The sequence below is a fragment of the Pelophylax lessonae genome, assembly GCF_965119305.1.
Source record: "Pelophylax lessonae genome assembly, chromosome: 11".
In the NCBI taxonomy this organism is placed as follows: Eukaryota; Metazoa; Chordata; class Amphibia; order Anura; family Ranidae; genus Pelophylax; species Pelophylax lessonae.
The window spans coordinates 34386830-34405872 of record NC_138778.1 but is presented as its reverse complement, the minus strand read 5'-3'; the positions used below and the strand labels follow the sequence as shown (position 1 = coordinate 34405872).

The 19043-nt window shown below is 43.9% G+C and overlaps 1 protein-coding gene across 1 annotated transcript in view; it reads left to right on the top strand.

Moving 5' to 3' along the window:
* The window catches only part of LOC309567152 (protein-glutamine gamma-glutamyltransferase 5-like), a 74319-nt gene that overhangs the window by 19707 nt on the left and 35569 nt on the right, over positions 1 to 19043 (top strand). The window contains exons 4-6 of the mRNA XM_082272499.1: positions 8588 to 8706; positions 13095 to 13223; positions 13319 to 13496. Coding sequence (XP_082128625.1) covers positions 8588 to 8706; positions 13095 to 13223; positions 13319 to 13496 — 426 coding nt within the window. The remainder of the gene's footprint in view (positions 1 to 8587; positions 8707 to 13094; positions 13224 to 13318; positions 13497 to 19043) is intronic.

Genomic DNA, 19043 nt, shown 5'->3' with positions numbered 1-19043 from the left:
CAATTGGTTTTCTGCTACATATGTTTGGTAAAAAAATCGCAAAAAGCGTATTTTGATTGGTTTGCGCAAAAGTTATTGCGTTTTCTAACTAAGGGAAAGATTTTTGTCATTTTTGTTGTTTTTTTTTAACTAGTAATGGCGGCGATCTGCGATTTTTTTTGCGGGACTGCGACTTTGCGGCGGACAGATGGGACCCTTGACTGACATTTTTGACACTTTTGGGGGTACCAGTGACATTACTGCAGTAATCAGTGCTAAAAATATGCACTGTTACTGTAAAAATGACACTGGCACTGGCTATTGGAGAAGGAGGGGTTAAGTGTGTCCCTAGGGGCGTGCTTCTAACTGTGATTGGATGTGGCTTGTGGTGTAAGAACAGACATATACGATTCTTCAGGATGGTCTCTATTCTTACACAGGGGAGAATGACAGGCGGCTGTGTTTACATTAGCCGCCTGCCTTTCTCCCGCTGTAACGGACAATCGCGAGTGCACACGCGCGGGGGGTGTCCGTGAATGAGCGGGGGCGGGAGCACGCCTCAGGCAGCACGCGCTTGCCCCCTAGAGCCTCACAGGCGAGTGGCGTAGACCTACGTCGCTTTGCCTGTGAGGGGCTGACTGCCGCAGTAAATATACTGTGGGCGGTCAGCAAGTGGTTAAATAAATCCACAGATGTGTGCTGATATTCAGTGCCGATATAATTAAAACAGACACTCCTCCACCAGTGATCCTTCACCAAGATAAGAATGTGCACTCACCAGACTGATAACCAGGCAGCATATCGGTCTGGTGAGTGCACATTCTTATCTTGGGGAAGGATCACTGGTGGAGGAGTGTCTGTTTTAATTATATTGGCACTGAATATCAGCACACATCTGTGGATTTATTTAAAGGACTTTATACTGTATGTTGTTATGGACTGAATTGTCATACACAATCTTTTTTTCACATCAGTATTTTGGATTATTTGTCCCTTTAAATCATTATTTAAGCGCTGCAACCTCGTTTTACATTTTTATTTGTTAAAAAAGAGTTGAAACATGTCAACAACTTTCGGGGCTTTCACAATATACCTTTCCACATGCATAGGGTATTAAACTTGAACTAGTGGGAACTTTCATGTAGTGCAAGCTTCTAGAGTCTACTTGTTCACAGGGTCCCCTTTAGTGCCGGTTCACACTCGTGCGATGCAGGAACGCTGCGAATACGCAGCGTGATCCCGCATCGCATCGCTCTCCATTACTGTCTGTGCTTTTCTGTCCCAGTGATGACCTAGTATTTCTTTTTCTGCTGACATGAAGACAGGAAGTGAGGAAAAATCCCCCCATTGGGTTCAAGTGTCTGAAAGGAAAGTTTTGGCTCGAGTTGGGCTTTAAAGCTGAATCAAACCTTACAACAATAATTCAAAACATAAATGTGGTAAAGCTGTATACTGTAACTGTATAACCAAAGCCAGCGCACATATGTTTCAAAACATTAAAAGTAAATTTCAAATGTAAGTGTACATAGAGCCTCTACTATAAAAGTACAAATAACACTGTAAATGATCAATTCTGAAAAATCAAATAATTAATCCAGCACTAGCAGCGCTCAATGCCTTTGCATCAGATAAGATGTCCAAACAGTCCAAAAAATTCCACCTAAAATGACCACGCGGCCTCTGTGAGTGTCAGCTAGTTCAGATCTACCCAGGAATCACCGAGCTCGAGTTCCAACAGGGTGCGGTAATAGAGACCGAACGCGCTGAACCACTCGTGTGATTACTTTTATGCTGTGATTGTTTTATAATTTGTGAGTGTATTTTAAAGGGGATTTTGGGACAATAAATAATTATAACAGGATTACGCTATGTGTCTTAAATTTACTTTATTTATGAGCATTAGTACATTGATGGGGGATTAAGCCATCGGGTCACCATCTAAAGGCTATTACAAGGCGATTACCTATGCAAGTCTGGTAAGTTTGTTATCTGAAGGGGAAGGACCTCACGAGGTGTGGTGACTGGGTCATTTGGTTTGATCACCCCGATTATCTCCAGACAACATAGTGGCATCACCATTTCTGTTAATAGCAATGAGCACGTGGAATTTTTTGACTGTTTGGACATTTTATCTGATGCACAGGCATTGAGTGCTGCTAGTGCTGGATTAATTATAGTGATCGACCAATATCGGTTTTTTGTTGCTGATACCAATACCGATATTTTGGCCAATGCATATTGGTATCGGCCAATATGCGCCTAAATTTTTGTACATTTTAAAAAAAATTTGGGATGTTTTGAATACTGTCATTTTTTTTAATCTAGCGCCAGTACCCAGAACTTCCAGAAATGATGTCATGACATCACTTACGGGTTTTTACATGGAGACCCGATCAGAGCCGAATGCGGCTTTGATTGGGTCTTCGCCAGCCATGCAGGCTGGTTGCCTGGGTTTCCCGATGGGACGGGAGACCCGGGCGAGCCACAGTAGGCAGCGGGAGGGGGGGACGTCCCCTCCTGCTCCTTGTAATGACAGCCGAGCGGCTTCTCAGCCACATCAGTTGTCATTACAAGACAGCCGACCGTCGGCTATAGACGCCGGTACCGGGGTGACGCCTCTAGCTGCAGGCATCACTCCGGTACAAGCACTTTCCCGAAATATTGGGAATATCTGTAACCTCAGGGGCCGATTCCGATATATCGGGGAAAGTCCATATCTGCACTTGATATATCGGCTGTGCCAATAATTAGTTGATCCCTAATTAATTATTTATGTTTTTTCAGCATTGATCATTTATTACAAAAATAATTGCTAAGGGGTAAAGTTATTCTGTAGCAGAGAGACTCTTCTTCCAAAAAACGTCTTATACTAGCCATAGATTAATCTAAATTCAGCCAGTGCAGCATGTCCAGCCGAATTTTGATCCATCTATGGCCTTACGTTAGATCAACTTCTGTCAAACAGTAATGTTGAAAAACTTCAATTCGATCAGCGACGTCAGCCAATTGGCTGAAGCACTGATCAGTGTATTCTGACAGCAAAGAAATTCCTGCTATCAGAATGCAGTAGCACAGGGAGGATCCCTACCTCGCTTGTATAGATGGGGGAATCCATTAAAGTGGTTGTAAATGCAGTAAGTTTTTTACCTTTATGCATTCTATGAAAAACCTTCTTTGTGCAGCAGCCTCCCCAGCCCCTCCTAATACATAGCTGAGCCCCCTCCTGATCCAGCAATGTCCATGACAGCCTTGCCTCTCCGGGGACTCGCACTCCTGATTGGCTTTTGGCAGCAGCGGAAAACATTAACTCCCGCTGCTGTCAATCACAACCTGTAAGCCAATCAGGAGATGGAGGGGGCAGGGCTGAGCCACAGCTCTGTGTGTAAATGGACACACAGAGCCTCGTGTCGGGAGCACGTCTGCTTGGGTGCCCCCACAGCGAGCTGCTTGATGTGGGGGCACCCGGCGGCAGGGGAAGGGGTCAGGAGCTCCGGTGTGGGTCCCAAGAAGAGGAGGATCCGGGCTGCTCTATGCCAAACTATTGCACAGAGCAGGTAAGTATGACATGTTTGTTATTAAAAAAAAAGGAGACTTTAATATCACTTTTTTTGTTTATGTCAATCAACTCGCCAGGTGATTAAAAAAAAAAAAAAAAACATCCATGTATGGCCAGACTTACCATTTCTTCTAGCAATATTTTTTTTTTTTCCCGTGTATTGCAACAAAACTGCATAATGTGCCTAAAGTAGAATCCACACAGCAAACAAGTAATGGGCCTTAAAGCGGTTGTATACTGCTGGACATTTTTTTTTTTTTTTCCCCTGCAAGGTAAAGTCGTACTGTGCTTGTATGCATCCCATACTAGCACATAATGTGAAACTTACCTTAAAAAGAAGCTGTTCCGGTGCCGCGACATCAGCAATGCAGCCATCTTCACCTGTTTTGCTTCTGGGTTCGTGGGCTCCGGCTCTGTGACTGGCCGGAGCCGCAATGACATCACCCTCGTGCATGTGCACGGGAGCCGCCGTTCACAGCACAGGGCTCGGAAGGAACGGCACGGGTGGCCATTCCTTCTGAGCGCATGCGCCAGTGATGTCAATGGCTGCATGTAATGTAAATATCTCCTAAACAGTACATGTTTAGGAGATATTTACACTACCTATATGTATTATAGACAAAAGGCAGTAAAGGAAGTTTACTTCCTCTTTAAGTCTACACTAGTAATGTACAATGTAGCTACAGAATATGTACTATAATGCATCAGTTTCATAGCAGTGAGTCAAATGTAAGTGCATACCTTTAGGGTGGTAATTAGTATCTTAGGCAGAGTAAAGGCTACACCCATCATTTTAAAATATTTTATAGATTCACATACTCAACAGGAATAAAATCATTACAAATAATGATGCTAGTCCCTGCCAATTTATTTTTAGCCTATTATGTGAAGACATAGCACTGAAAAGGTCACAGAGAAGAGCAGGAATGTTTACTACACCCGATGTGTCTCAGTGCTGGAACTCAGTTAGCAATGGCACTCCCTCCTTGCTTCAGTATATTTTACATAACATTGATAACCACCTCTGAGGCTGTAAAACTGCCAAATTGCTCAACTGCAAGCCATTTTTTTTATAGAAGGGTATTTGAGCAATGTCCATCACTGAGCTTTCTTGCAAAAATAGGTCTTAAAGCAAGTCTAACATCTAAGAAAAACAACTGACAACCCTAATAGGTGGTATCACAACATAATCAAAAATGCAACAGATTGTGTAAAAAAAAAAAAAAAAAATGCATTGTTAACCACTTAAGCCCCAGAGGATTTGGCTGCTAAAAGACCAGGGGGTATTTTGCGATTTTTTTTACTGTGTGACTTTAACGGACAATTGCGCGGTCGTGCGACGCTGTACCTAAACGAAGTTGACGTCCTTTTTTTCCCACAAACAGAGCTTTCTTTTGGTGGTACTTGATCACCTGTGAAATTTTTTGATCATGCGCTATAAACAAAAAAAGAGCGTCAATTTTGCAAAAATAACAATATTTTTCACATTTTTTTAAATGAAATTCCCCAAAAAAAAATGTAAAAATCAAAATTTTTTAACATTTTCGGCCAATTTGTTTTATGCTACCTATGTTTGGTAAAAAAAATCGCAAAAAGCGTATTTTGATTGGTTTGCGCAAAAGTTATCGTGTTTACTAACAAAGGGAAAGATTTTTGTCATTTTTGGTGGGTTTTTTTTAACGCGTAATGGCGGCGATCTGCGATTTTTTTTCGGTACTGCGACATTGCGGCAGACAGATCGGACCCTTGACTGACAATTTTGACACTTTTGGGGTTACCAGTGACATTTCTACAGTAATCAGTGCTATACATATGCACTGTTACTGCAAAAATGACACTGGCACGGAATGGGTTAACTGTATTGGAGAGGGAGGGGTTAAGTGTGTCCTAGGGGCGTGTTTCTAACTGTATAGGGACATGGCTATTGGTGTAAAAACAAAGATCAACGGTCCTACATAGTAGAAACGTCTGATCTTCATTTTTACACCAGGGAGAATGACGGGCGGCTTGTTTACATAAGCCGATCCGCCTTTCTCCCTTCACCGGAGTGATCGTGAGTGACCGGCGGACGATCACACGCACTGACTTGTCAGTGAATGAGCCGGGGCTGGCGCGCGCCTCAGCGGGCGCGCGCCTGCCCGCAATTGGCTCTCAAATCAGTGACAGGCGAGTGACGTACCCATACGTCACTCTGCCTGGCCGGGGCTGACCGCTGCAGTATGTAGTCGTGCGGCGGTCGGCAACCGGTTAAAGTAGACCTTTCATAAATACAATATCTACTCAATACATTCCATCCTACCAAACAAAACAGAAAATCAAAAACATTTAAAAAGGTAAGCATTAGTAAAATTGGAAAAAATATCCATTGCATCCAAATTTCTGATGGTCTTGCTTCGGCACTCAGCTTTCCTTTCTCGTGAGCATAAGGATCCTGCAAGAATGCCACCTGCACAGAACTAGTGCCTTCCTGCCAGCTTTGGGATCTTCAGCATTCCTAGGATCCTGAGAGAAGGCTATGACATAACCACAACACACGCTGGAAACTGATTACGTCACCGGGTAATCCCTGCCCCTATTTTTATCTGTCCCCTGGACGGGAACAGTCACGTTCAGCAGGTGGCTTTTTTTTGGGGGGTGGGGGGGCCAGCATTTTTCAGTTTTTTTTTTTTTTTTTTAAGGGACTTGTCAAAAACTGTTGTGTTTTTATCCCCTTTGACTTTTTTTTCTGGTGAATGAGTAGTCATTTACATGGTTGGATAGGATCTGGGGGATCAAGGGGGCTTCCAGATTCCGATAAGTCACCCCCCTACAACCTCCAGGCCAGAGTTCTGGGGAGGAGGCCCTTGTTGACATTCTGTTCTGAAGTTTTCATTGCCAGAATGTATTTTCTTTTTTTTCAGCTGTCAGCGGGAATCCCACTGACAGCTGAAGAGTCATCAGTTGTTAAGGACGCGTTGGCCGGCTTCCCAGCCAGCTCCTTAACAACCAGCTACTCTTCACACAGAATTTGGATTTTTAACGACCAATCCAAATTCAAAAATGAAAAAACAAAACGAAACTAAGCTAAAAACGTAACAGATTACGAAGCAAAATAATGAAACAAAATTAGTAACATAATGAATCTATCCGAAACAAAACTAAATACATTTTTTCTGTTCTGCACATGTCTATTTACAGTTTGCTTTTCTTCTTTGATCTCCTGTCTTAACCACTTCCCTACCGGCCTATTGCGGAATGACGTCCGCAAGGTGACTCAGTTATCTTGACTGGGCATCATATGACCTCCAGCAGGATAAACGGCTCATGTGCACCCACCGGGGCGTGCAGAGCGGCGATCGGTGGAGTGGTGTGTCGCTCTGACACACCACATCTTCGATCTTGGTAAAGAGCCTATGATGTAGGCTCTTTACCACGTGATCAGCTATGACCAATCACAGAGGATAACAGCTGTAACCAGGAAGTGCCAGTAATCGACTTTCCTCAGTTCGTGCTGACAAGGTGCTCTCCTGGCTCTCCCGACAGGGGGGGTCTGCACTGATAATCAGAGCATTGATTATCAGCACAGCTCCCATCAGAGGTGCCAATCACAGCAATCGATCAGTGCCCATCAGATTCCCATCAGATGTCAGTCAGTGCCTATCAAAAACACCAACGCCTGTCAGTGCCCTTTACAGATGCCAATCAGTGCCCATCAGTAATGCCTGTCAGTGCCTCCTTATTAGTGCCATCCATTAGTGCCCATCAGTGACACCCATCAGCGCCACATATCAGTGCCCATCAGTGCCACCTATCAGTGCCCATCATCGCTGCCTATCAGTGCCCATCAGTGCCACCTATTAGTGCCCATGAGTGCCACATATCAGTGCCCATAAGTGCTGCCTATCAGTGCCCATCAGTGTCGCCTAACAGTGCCGCCCACCAGTGCCTCCTATCAGTGCCCATCAGTGCTGCCTTATCAGTGCCACCGCATCAGTGCCTTTCAGTGCCGCCTCATCAGTGCCCATCAGTGCAGCCTCATCCCATAGTTGAAGGAGAAGTGCAGCCCATAGGTGAAGGAGAAAACTAAATTTTATATTAGAAACAAAAAAAAAAACACCTGAAAACGTCCAAAAAAATGTTTATAAACACTGTTCAGAAGCAAGATAAAGAGATATAACAATCTTATTTTTGTATTTACTTTGTTTCATTCACCTGCAAATCAAATAGATGAGCTTCGATCTGCATAAATTAGCAGTTACAGTAACCAGGCATTTAAAAAAAATTATAATAATATTGTTATATGTTTATATTTAACCCCTTATTAAGCCTTAGTTTAACCTAATCAACTCTAGTTAATTCCTTCCTCCCTTACCTACTATTTTCCTGGTGATCTTTTTATCTGTTTCTATTTTTTTACCTATTTATATTTAAACTTTGTTTTGTTCCTTAATTACATATTTTTTTCTTTAATTATTTATTTTATTTCTTACTTTTTTGTGTCATGTTGAAAAAAAAACAACTTTATTGCATGTATAAATAATTTTCCAGAGCTTTGTTTCAGATTTGCAATTTTAGTTTCATTGCAAAGCAGAATTCTACCCCCCCCCCCTCTTTGAAGGATGGTACTTTTGGGGTGGGGGGGGGGCAGGTACCTGATGTTGACAGGAGGTACCTGCTCACACTCTAGTTTCAACCGCCTACCACTGCCCGGTCTTTGTCTCTTCAATAGTTTTCTCCTGTGTTGTCACCTCATCAAACATGCTTCTGATGGAAACTTTAATTAGATGAGCCGACGCACATAATGAATGCATGTGTTACTGTTGTCACTATCAGGAATCCCACTCTGAGAAATGCTATGCCGCAATGGTGGGGAAACATGCATATAGACAGAAAGTAGACTGCAGAAGATTAGCAGCATTGGGATGTATCAAAGGATGAAAAAAAGGCTAAAATAACATTAAAAATGGCTGTTTATGATACAAAGTTCTTTAGCAAATGAAATCCGGTCATTCAGTTAGGATTACATGTACAGCACTTTAATGGCCTCTGCTGGTAACTGGTATCTATTTGCAGAGGATGATGTGTTTCTGGACAATGAAGCCTCAAGACAAGAATATGTCATTAACGAACATGGCTTATTGTATCAGGGAACTAAAGATTTTATTGTTACTGACCCATGGAACTTTGGGCAGGTAAGATCTATTTTTATCAGTTTATTTATGTGTGTATTTATATAAGTAATAATTTATTTTGATTTCTATTAATCTACTGTGTGTTGGCCAGCTGAACAAAATGGGAGGGGAGATGCTTGTACTAAAGTTCAACAAAACTCAATAATTGAAGGATTTATATGCTAAAAAGTTTAGAAATGTTAATAGTTCCTAAGCAGCACCCTGAAGAATGTACCCTTTGTCGGGAATTCCTCCTGAGAAATAGCAGTGCATTCTTGGTAAGTGAGGGTGCCCAGGCACTTCTGTCCTGTTGCCTCATAACTGTACATGGGCGTCCGCAAGGGGGGGCAAGTGCCCCCCCTGGGAATTTCCTGGCCTGTTCTAAAAGGGGAATCAATGGGGACCCTGCTCTAAAGGGGGATCTATGGAGGGACCCTGGCCTGACCTGCTCTAAAGGGGGATCTATGGAGATCCTGGCCTGCCCTAAAGGGGGATCTATGGGGATCCTGGCCTGCCCTAAAGGGGATCTATGGGGATTATGTAAACAAAGCAGGCGGATCTTCTGTCAGACAGGCAGGGAAAGATCAGCAGTTTAACCCCTTTGATCACCTCCAGTATTAACCCCTTCCCTGCCAGTGTCATTTATACAGTAACCTGTGCATATTATTTAGCACTGATTACTGTATTAGTGTCATTGGTCCCCAAAAAGTGTCAAAAATGTCAGTCAGGGGACCGATCTGTCCGCTACAATGTCACAGTCCCGCTAAAAATCGCAGATCACTGCCATTACTAATAAAAAAAAAAAAATAAGTAAAAAGTCCAAAAATCTATCCCGTAGTTTGTAAACACTATAACTTTTGCGCAAACCAATTAAAATACGCTTTTTGGGATTTTTCTTTACCAATAAATATGTAGCAGAAAACAAATTAGCCTAAACTAATAAAAAAATGTCATTTTTTTATTTTTTTTATTAGGAACGTTTTATAGCAGAAAGTAAAAAATATGGTGTTTTTTTTTTTTTCAAAATTGTTGCTCTTTTTTTGTTTATAGCGTAAAATCTAAAAACCGCAGAGGTGATCAAATACCACCAAAAGAAAGCTCTACTTGTGGGGGAAAAAAAGGACATCAATTGTATTTGGGTACAGCGTCGCACAACTGCGCAATTTTCTGTTAAAGTAACGCAGTGCCGAATCACAAAAAATGGCCTGGTCATTAAGGGGGTAAAACCTTCCGGGGCTGAAGTGGTTAAGGAAATAATATTTAATAAAATGTTCAGCTTTGTGTCAGATTTCAGATTACTTCAACCTATCACGTGAACTTGTGTAGTACATAGTAAATGCTATTGTGACCCATGCATTGTATAGAAATTCCGTTACAAAATTTTTTGAGGTTTGTATATTGAAATATTCAAATTTCAGAGAATACATGATGAGCAAAATAAAGCAGAGGTAAAAACAGTGATCTGGTAGTGGTGATGATACAGGTTGTCACTCTAATATGTGGTAAGCCGCACCTTAAATACAGGGATTAAGTTAAAACAACATTCTTTCATCATCACCCCTCAGGCAGGGTATTAGGAATCACCTGAACAAGTACAGCAAACAATAATGTGTTCGTTTTATCTTTCTGTTTTTGAAAGCTGACAGGACATGATTGAATTTATGGTTTTGTTTTTGTTTTTTAGCATTTGACGCAGGTGCTTTTATTATGTGACCCAGTGTAAAGCAGAGGTCTTGAAATAAAATTAACGGAAGTCCATTCAGTAAAATTGTCTTCTCTTATGTTTGAGCTAAACCATGTCACAGCCCCCCTTTACATTACAGCCCCCCTTTACATCATAGTCCCCTCCAGGGCCATCTTACCGAATGGGCACACTGGGCAGTTGCCCAGGGGCCTCACTTGCCCAGGGGGGCCCCACCTACCCAGTGACCCAACCCCAGCCAAGCATTAGTCCCGATTCCCGTGTGCATCTCACCGCCAAACTTAGCAAGTGGCAAGCGCCTGTCACCCCTGCGCTGCTGTCAGGTCACTTGGGCCATGGAGGGGGAGCCCACAACTGCAAGAATGCCTGTCCGCCACCAGGGGAACAAGCGCAGACAGGACAGTCGAGTCTGACTCCCATCCGTGTGTGTGTTCACCGGACCCAGCCACCAAACTTGGAAGCTGTCATTAGCCTGGCACTGCTGTACCGATAAATATCGCCTTATCGATAATTTGTATCTTTATTCTCGTGGGTGATTGTGTAGGCGGGGCCCCAGTGCACTGCATTGCCCAGGGCCCTTTAATGCACTGGTCCCCTCTTTACATCAGTGTCCTCAATCCCCCTTCACATCACAACCCCCCTGTACATCGAAGTCCAGCCATTTTAAGACAGTGTCCCCAGCCCTCCTTCCACACCACAGCCCCCTCTTTACATCAGTGTCCTCAGTGCCCCACCTTCACATCATAGCCCCTTCTTTCCACCAGTGACCTCATAGCCCCCACTTTACATCACAACCCCCCTTACCATTAGAGCCCACCTCCTTTACATCAGTATCCACAGTCCCTCTTGAGGGCCAGTTCATACCTGAATCTCACAGGAACACATTCCATGTTTCTGTGCGATTCCTGTGCAACTCAGTGCGGTGCAATTTTCAGCCCATTCATTCGATCACACTGGATTGCACAAAAATTAGTGCATGCACTACTTTTCAAAAATGCACTGAACCAAATCGCATGATACTATTATACCATGTGATCTGGTGCAGGCAAAAGCACTGCGATTGTGATATACTTTTGGGGTGTCGTAAGGAATATATTAACACCCGCAGCAGATTGAACATCCAGTATGTTTTGAATGTAGTGCGGGAAACGCACACAGAACGCGGGTTTCCTGCACCACTTTGAAGCTCTTACATAACAGACACCCTTCACAGTCCTACCTCCCCTTCACATCACAGTCCCCCCTTTACAGCAGTTCCACAGTGTCCCCCCACTCCCCTTCACATCACAGTCCCCCCTTTACAGCAGTCCCACAGTGTCCCCCCACTCCCCTTCACATCACAGTCCCCCCTTTACAGCAGTCCCACAGTGTCCCCCACGCTCCCCTTCACATCACAGTCCCCCCTTTACAGAAGTCCCACAGTGTCCCCCACGCTCCCCTTCACATCACAGTCCCCCCTTTACAGAAGTCCCACAGTGTCCCCCACGCTCCCCTTCACATCACAGTCCCCCCCCTTTATAACAGTCCCACAGTGTCCCCCCGCTCCCCTTCACATTACAGCCCCCCTTTAAATTGCAGTTCCTTTCACATCACAGCCCCCCTAAATCACAGTGTTCCCAGCAATCACAGCCCCCTGCCATCACAATCCCTCTCTTTCCTACATTACATCACAGTCCCTCTTTCAATGATAGCCTCCCCTGCACAGTCCTATGTTAACACACCAGGGTAGAGGCACTTATCAGTCTGAATGTCCTCTTCCCGGTCTCCTGCCTGGCTGCTGCTGTTATCTTCACAGCAGAGCAAGGGGCGGGAGGTGCTGCAGATGTGGACAGAGGGTGGGAGCTTCCCAATTCCGCAGAACCGCCTGTCCTCTGCCCTCCTGTGAGGATGATAACAGTGGCAAGGCGGGAGAGGGGATCCAGCTGCTAAGTGGCATGGCTGCGGTCCAGAAAGGATCGTAACTTGGTCCAGGTCCAGCCTGTGGTCCGCCATTTAGTGATCCATGGTGTAAAGTGTTAGAATCAGATTAAGATTTTGTTTTACATGTGGCTGTCACTGATGCAACTGCCATTTGACAGGCCATGAGGAGGTGAAAAGTTGGCTCCTCGGCACCTGTTTTACCCCATAAATGCCACACCACTGTCCATTGTAAATGGTTGTTGCTCAGCCCCCTTACACTTGAATGGGTCACATTAGGCATGCAGAAGTGCCTTGTGTAAACTGGGGGTTTAATTCTGTACACCACTGTAAGGGGGGGAGTAGTTGAGAGGATGGTAAAAACAAGTGGCTGAGCCTTCCCGCTCCCTCTTAACCTGCAAAGACAGCGGATGGGAGCATACACATGCTGCAGCAAGAATTAAAGCCCCATCGCAATCACTGGGTACTACAACCGGCCAAATGTGATGTGATCCATTCAAATAAATGGGACCACGCTGCATGGCATGAATGTGGCATGTACAGGGTAAAATAGGTGCTGAGGAGGCAACATTTCCCTTCCTTACCACCTGTCAAATCAACAGTTTCCTTTGACTGCCCATTTCCTAAGCTTTCCTACCTCTCGTGGCAGCTGAACCGAGGGAGAGTGGAAGAAAGCAGCTATATGTTTCTGTTGAGGTCTAGGTTATAGTGCACCTGTTTCTTTGCATTTTTTTTGCACTTCTTTAGAAAATAGCTAAGAAATTTCCCTTTATTTTCCTACTGATTTTAGTTTGAAGATGGAGTGGGTGAGATCTGCTTAAGAATTCTGGACATGAACCCAAATTTCCTGAAAGATCCAGGCTTTGATTGTTCTAATAGAGGAGACCCAGTCTACATAAGTAGAATCATCTCTGCCATGGTACGCACATTTTATTTCTCTATACTGGAGGACAGCTATGCCTGTGAAATGTAGTATGCTTCAACATCATTTTATGTTCCCAACATAACCTGTAGATCAACTCTAATGATGACCGTGGAGTGCTGGAATCCTCCTGGAGTGAGGTATTCACAAATGGTGTCAACCCAAGTTCATGGAATGGAAGTGTTAATATCTTACGGCTCTGGGACCGTAGTGGTTGCAGGCCAGTTCGATATGGGCAGTGCTGGGTTCTGGCTGGAGTCATGTGCACAGGTATATTTAAATTTTTCTTTATTTCACTTAATTACTACGTACAAATAAGGAGACCTCAAGATTTGCTTTCTCGGAAACCAATGCAAGCAAGTCTTTCCAATACTGATAGTCGAAATGACCATCCAAGTTATAGATCTGACCCAGATTTGGCTTATTTGTTGTCAATGCTTATCCCTACTCAGTCCATTTCCAGATACAACTTTTTTTTCAGTTTTGGTTATAGAGTGGAGAAGGGATAGAACCTTTGTTAACCTAATATTGCCGCCTGCGTCCCCATTTGGGTGATTTCTCCTAGTTTTCCCACTGTCTAAATGATAAGTGTTAAACAGAAGATAAAGTAAGGGAAAACCTTTTTCTTTCAAAATGTTTTTATACAAAAATAATCTTGAACAAAAAATTTCCAAGACATGCGGGATAAGTAGCAACCTAAATATTATCCGAATGGTTACTAAACTAATAATACTGATAAAGAATAAAGATAATTTACAATAATTCATCTAGAGCAGGGGTGTCAAACTCAATTTAATCGCGGGCCGCATCAGCATTATGGTTGCCCTCAAAAGGGCCCGTTATATCTGTAGGATTGGATTTCCTTACACGAGATGTCAAGAACCCCCCCACCTGTTGCTGCCAGGTAGAAGATGCGGGTGGATCTGGGAAGAAGTGCAGGATATGGAGGAGAACCAGAGGAGGGCTGGAGTCAGCTTCCAGAGTCTGCTGAATGCTGAGGCCAGGGGAGGCAAGGGCAAGGTGGGGTTGCGGCTGCACAGAGAGGTGCACAATACTATTAAAAAACATAAGCATGTAGAAAAGCTTGGAAATCCACATCAGAAGCCGATCACAAACCCCTTCCGGGAACACAGCCAGCGTGTGTTCCACGGGATACAGGAAGTGATGTAATGTGGTTGCCGTTGGCCGGAAGTGCGTCAACGCGTTTCACCCGCCTACAATGGGCGTTATCAAAGACATCCATTCCACTCACGCCCATATTATTTATATCTATCCGACAGAAGCCATGGCTACTAGTGCGCCAATAGGATTAATGATCCAATTGGCTCGCCTCCTGTTTGCAATATAGTAAGTGTCCTCAAAGGAAGGGAAGCAGGATCCAATTGTCTCGCTTCCTGTTTATAGTATGATGCGTGTCCCCAAAGGAAAGAAAGCAGGATCAAATGGGTAAACGGAATGTATGGAATTCATTTTTAAATTGTGCATAGTGAATTCAAGTTGGAGTATCCCACTCATTCCCTTCTCCTATCCAAGTTCTCAATAAAACAAAAAAAAAAAAAAAAAAAAAACCCTAGACTGTTTCTTGACTGAGCCAAGCACTTTAAAGTCGCTAAACTATTGTGCTGTTGCTATGGGTAACCCAGGGGAACCCCTCACCAGCAGCTCCCAAGGGAGTAGTGCTACATATATATAAACCAATTGTAACTGGGCAGCTTCTCAACACAAAACGTAAATATATTCTCTTCCAGCACATTGTATGTCACAATGTGATTCAGCCCACATATACAATACATATAAGATAGCAAACAGTGCAGAGCTAGAATCTGCAAACGTAATCTTTAAAATATGCAATACCAACATTTTATCCCAAAATTAAATAGACAATACATGCATTAAAACTTCAGAGATTTCCGCCTACTCACACTGAGTCCTTGCACAGGACGTAACGCATAAAGTGGGCTATTCACGACTGCAAAATCTTTACATAATCCATAATTTTGCCACTAGCAGCAATTGGGAGGCAGGAGGAGGCTAGAAGTGAGAGCACTCAGTGGAGCTTAGGCAAGCCTGAAGACACTAGAGGGTGCATGTGAGCCAGCTGGCTCATAGACCAAGCCGTTTGTTTTACTATAAAGTTGGCTGGAAATCGAGGATATAAATGGCAACATAGAGGATTTAAAGGAGTTGTAAACGCAGGAAGTTTTTTTTTTTATCCTAATGCATTCTTTGCATTAACCACTTCTGGACCAAAAGATTTTCCCCCTTAATGACCAGGCCCTATTTTGGGATTCGGCACTGTGTTCCTTTAACGGACAATTGCGCGGTCGTGCATTGCTATACCTAAATAAAATTGATGTCCTTTTTTTCCCACAAATAGAGCTTTCTTTTGGTGGTATTTGATCACCTCTGCAATTTTTATTTTTTTGCGCTATAAACAAAAAAGAGCGACAATTCTGAAAAAAAAGAAAATATATATTTTTCACATTCTGCTATATGACATTCTCAAAAAAAAAAAATGTACAAATCAAAATGTTTTAACATTTTAGGCCAATTTGTTTTCTGCTACATATTTTTGGTAAAAAACAATGCAATAAGTGTATTTTGATTGGTTTGCGCAAAAGTTATCGCATCTACTAACTACGGGAAAGATTTATCTTTATATTGTTTTTTTTTTTTTTTACTAGTAATGGCGGCGATCTGCAATTTTTTGCAGGACTGTGACATTGCAGCGGACAGATCGGACCCCTAACTGACATTTTTGACACTTTTGGGGGGACCAGTGACATTACTACAGTAATCAGTGCTAAAAATATGCACTGTTACTGTAATAATGACACTGACAGGGAAGGGGTTAACATTGTGGGTGATCAAGGGGTTAAATGTGAGACTAGGGGAGTGATTCTAACTGTGGCGGGGGGCGTGGCTTGTGAAATGATCACAGAGACCTGTGATCCTATATAGCAGGATCACAGGCGCTCTGTGATCATTTTAGGGAGAAGAACGGTCAGCTGTGTTTACAACAGCTGACCGTTCTTCTATCCAGTGGGGAGCGATCGCGGTTGTCAGGCGGCAATCGGAGCCTCCTGCCCTATGCATCGGCTTCCCCGCTGCCGGGTGGGGGTGGGAGCGCGCCGGCGGCGGCGTGCGCTTGCCCCCTTGCTGAAGGGCGCGTGACTGATGTAGGTCTACGGCGGTTTGCGCCGGAGAGCCGCACTGCCGCAGTAAATCAGCGGCGGGCTGTTGGGAAGAGGTTAAGAGTAAAAGCCTTATGTGGGTAGCAGCCTCCCCAGCACCCCCTAACATTTACCTGAGCCCCATCTCTGTCCAGCGATGTCCACGAGTTCCTCAGCCCTCTGGGACTCTCCCTCCTGATTGGTAGCCCCATTGGCTCCCACTGCTGTCAATCAAAGTCAGTGAGCAAATCGGTAGAGAGAGAGGGGTTGGGCCGAATGGCAGCTCTGTGTCTAAATGGACAAACGGAACTGCAGCTCAGCTCGGGTGCCCCATAGCAAGCACTCGACAGGAGGGAGGGGCCAGGAGCAGGAACAAGGGACCCGAGAAGAGGAGGATCCAGGCTGCCCTATGCAAAACCAACTGCACAGAGGAGGTAATAATAACATGTTTGTTGTTTTGGTTTTTTAAAAAACAAGACTTTACAATCACCTGACTTATACCAGCTTAATGTGAGTATTTTTAATCTTGTGTGGGATTTTTAATAAATGGTTTAATAGAGAGCACTGTGTGACTGTGTACATTTCCATTGAGAGTATAAATATATTGGAGGAGAGGTGAAGGTGGAGAAAGGTTGAAAGGAAGGATTATCTTGCCAGCACCTAGTATATCCAGATTTGAGCTCTATATGATCTCTTATAACTTAGAGAACCAACCTTAATGGCAAGAGTTTTGACACACTGGTGGTGTCACAGTCAGGGGTCAGGCTCGGGGGCCAGTAGATATAGCAGTAGAGAGGCTCCCACTGACCAGCTGGATAAGTGCAGCAGCGGGTCACTCTGGCGGATGACACGGGCTCAGGAAAAGTGCAGAATCTAAGCACTAACTCGTGTTCGCCAGAGTTCTTGATGGTGGAGATGGGTTTTGCTGTGTGTTAGTACGAGGTCGTGGTTCTCAGAATCGTCCCACCAGGAGATGAGCAAGCCAGAGTCCAGTAGCATATATAGCAGGTAGGGATCATAAAGAACAATAGTAAGTAAACAAGCCAAAGGTTGGTAACAAGTGGTTGTAGGTTGAGATTGAGCAGAAATGTAGCAGAGAAACAAGCAAAAAGGAACAAGAGATAGCGGACCTACGTATTGCGGCAGGAGTGACAAGGATAGAGATATTGGAAAACAGAAAGTGCAAAGACATGGCTTAAATAGCAAGGTCAAGGGAGGAGCAAGGAGTTCAAGGTTTAGCAGAAACAAGGCTCAAGGTAGTATTGTCCAATAGATGAGATAGGGTGCTTTCTCAGGTGGCTCAACATGAAGAGACACTGTCAGATACAGCAGAGGTCGCAGGTTCAGACCTGGGTCCAGGCCCACGAAGGTAAGGCTGGATACACACTATACAACTTTTGTTGTTAGATTTACCTTCAACTATGTAGTGGAAGGACCTGCTGATTGCATTCAAATTGAAAGTGTTTAGGTGTGACCTCATATTATATGGTTTTGGTAAATCTAAAGGAAAAAATCTAAAGAAAGTTGTATAGTGTGTATCCAGCTTAACACTAAGGGTGTGAAGACACAAATACCTTGTTTTGGAAAGACACAAGAGCATTGTCATAGAGAGTTGCAAAGAGGACTGTGTGGACACCATCTAAATGAAAGGGCCATATTTTATACATAACTTATTTTTAATGCATGAATTGTTTATTTATTTTGGGATGAAATATAACATTTGTATATTTTAAAGATCACATTTGTCAGTTTACTAGATCTCTGTCTCATTTATAATAGGACCAATTAAGAATCTAAAAGTAGTCAGGAAAATGGAGATAGCCTAAAGCTGAACTTATAAAATTGTAGTTGATATAACTACAGGTGAACAAAATTTTTCTGCCAAATTTGTTATTCAGTTCAGCCAATCTTGTGATTCAGGCACTACGCGACAGACCCCATGTCCAGATTAGTGAAGCGCTATAGTTGGTCAAGAACCTACTTACAATCTGAAAATTAGAGAGCAAAAAAGCAACAACACACAACATCCATTCCTGCCCTCTCCCTTGCTGTATGCATGTCCACATTGCAACACAGACAGCACTGTGTAAAAATACTTTAGAATCCTAGTTGGCTCAGAATGTCAGTTGCTGAATCGGAGTGTAGGACCCTCCTTGGTAGGTAGGTGCAAGGTGAATGCATCTGGTGCTCCTTCTGCTTATCGGGGGAGCCTGATCTGTTGGGTTGCCTGGTGCATGTCTCCAGGTGTGATTCACTGGGTCTGAGGAAGTGTCCCCACTGCATGCAATGAGGGAGCTTGTTGTACAGTGGAGGAAACCCTGCCAGTGACACATCAGGTTTTATGGCAGTCCCAGTGGGAAGGCACCACCGCAGTGCATCTTGGGATTGACCATAAATACTGAGGGGACATGTGACAGGGCGTCTTTGGTGGGAAGCAGAGTCCCAGGAGGAGGTGGACGGCTGTTTCTCCTCCTGCAGTGTGTGTGAGGAAGGTGGTCTTAGGCGGTCGGCAACCAGGTATGGAGCTAAGCTGCAGAAGATCAAGTGGAGCTGCTGGCAGAGCCTCTCAGGAAAAACAGTGTCCGTGAGTACCAGGAGATTTGCCAAGGGGTCTGCCTAGGAAGGGGGACCACTCCAGTGAAGT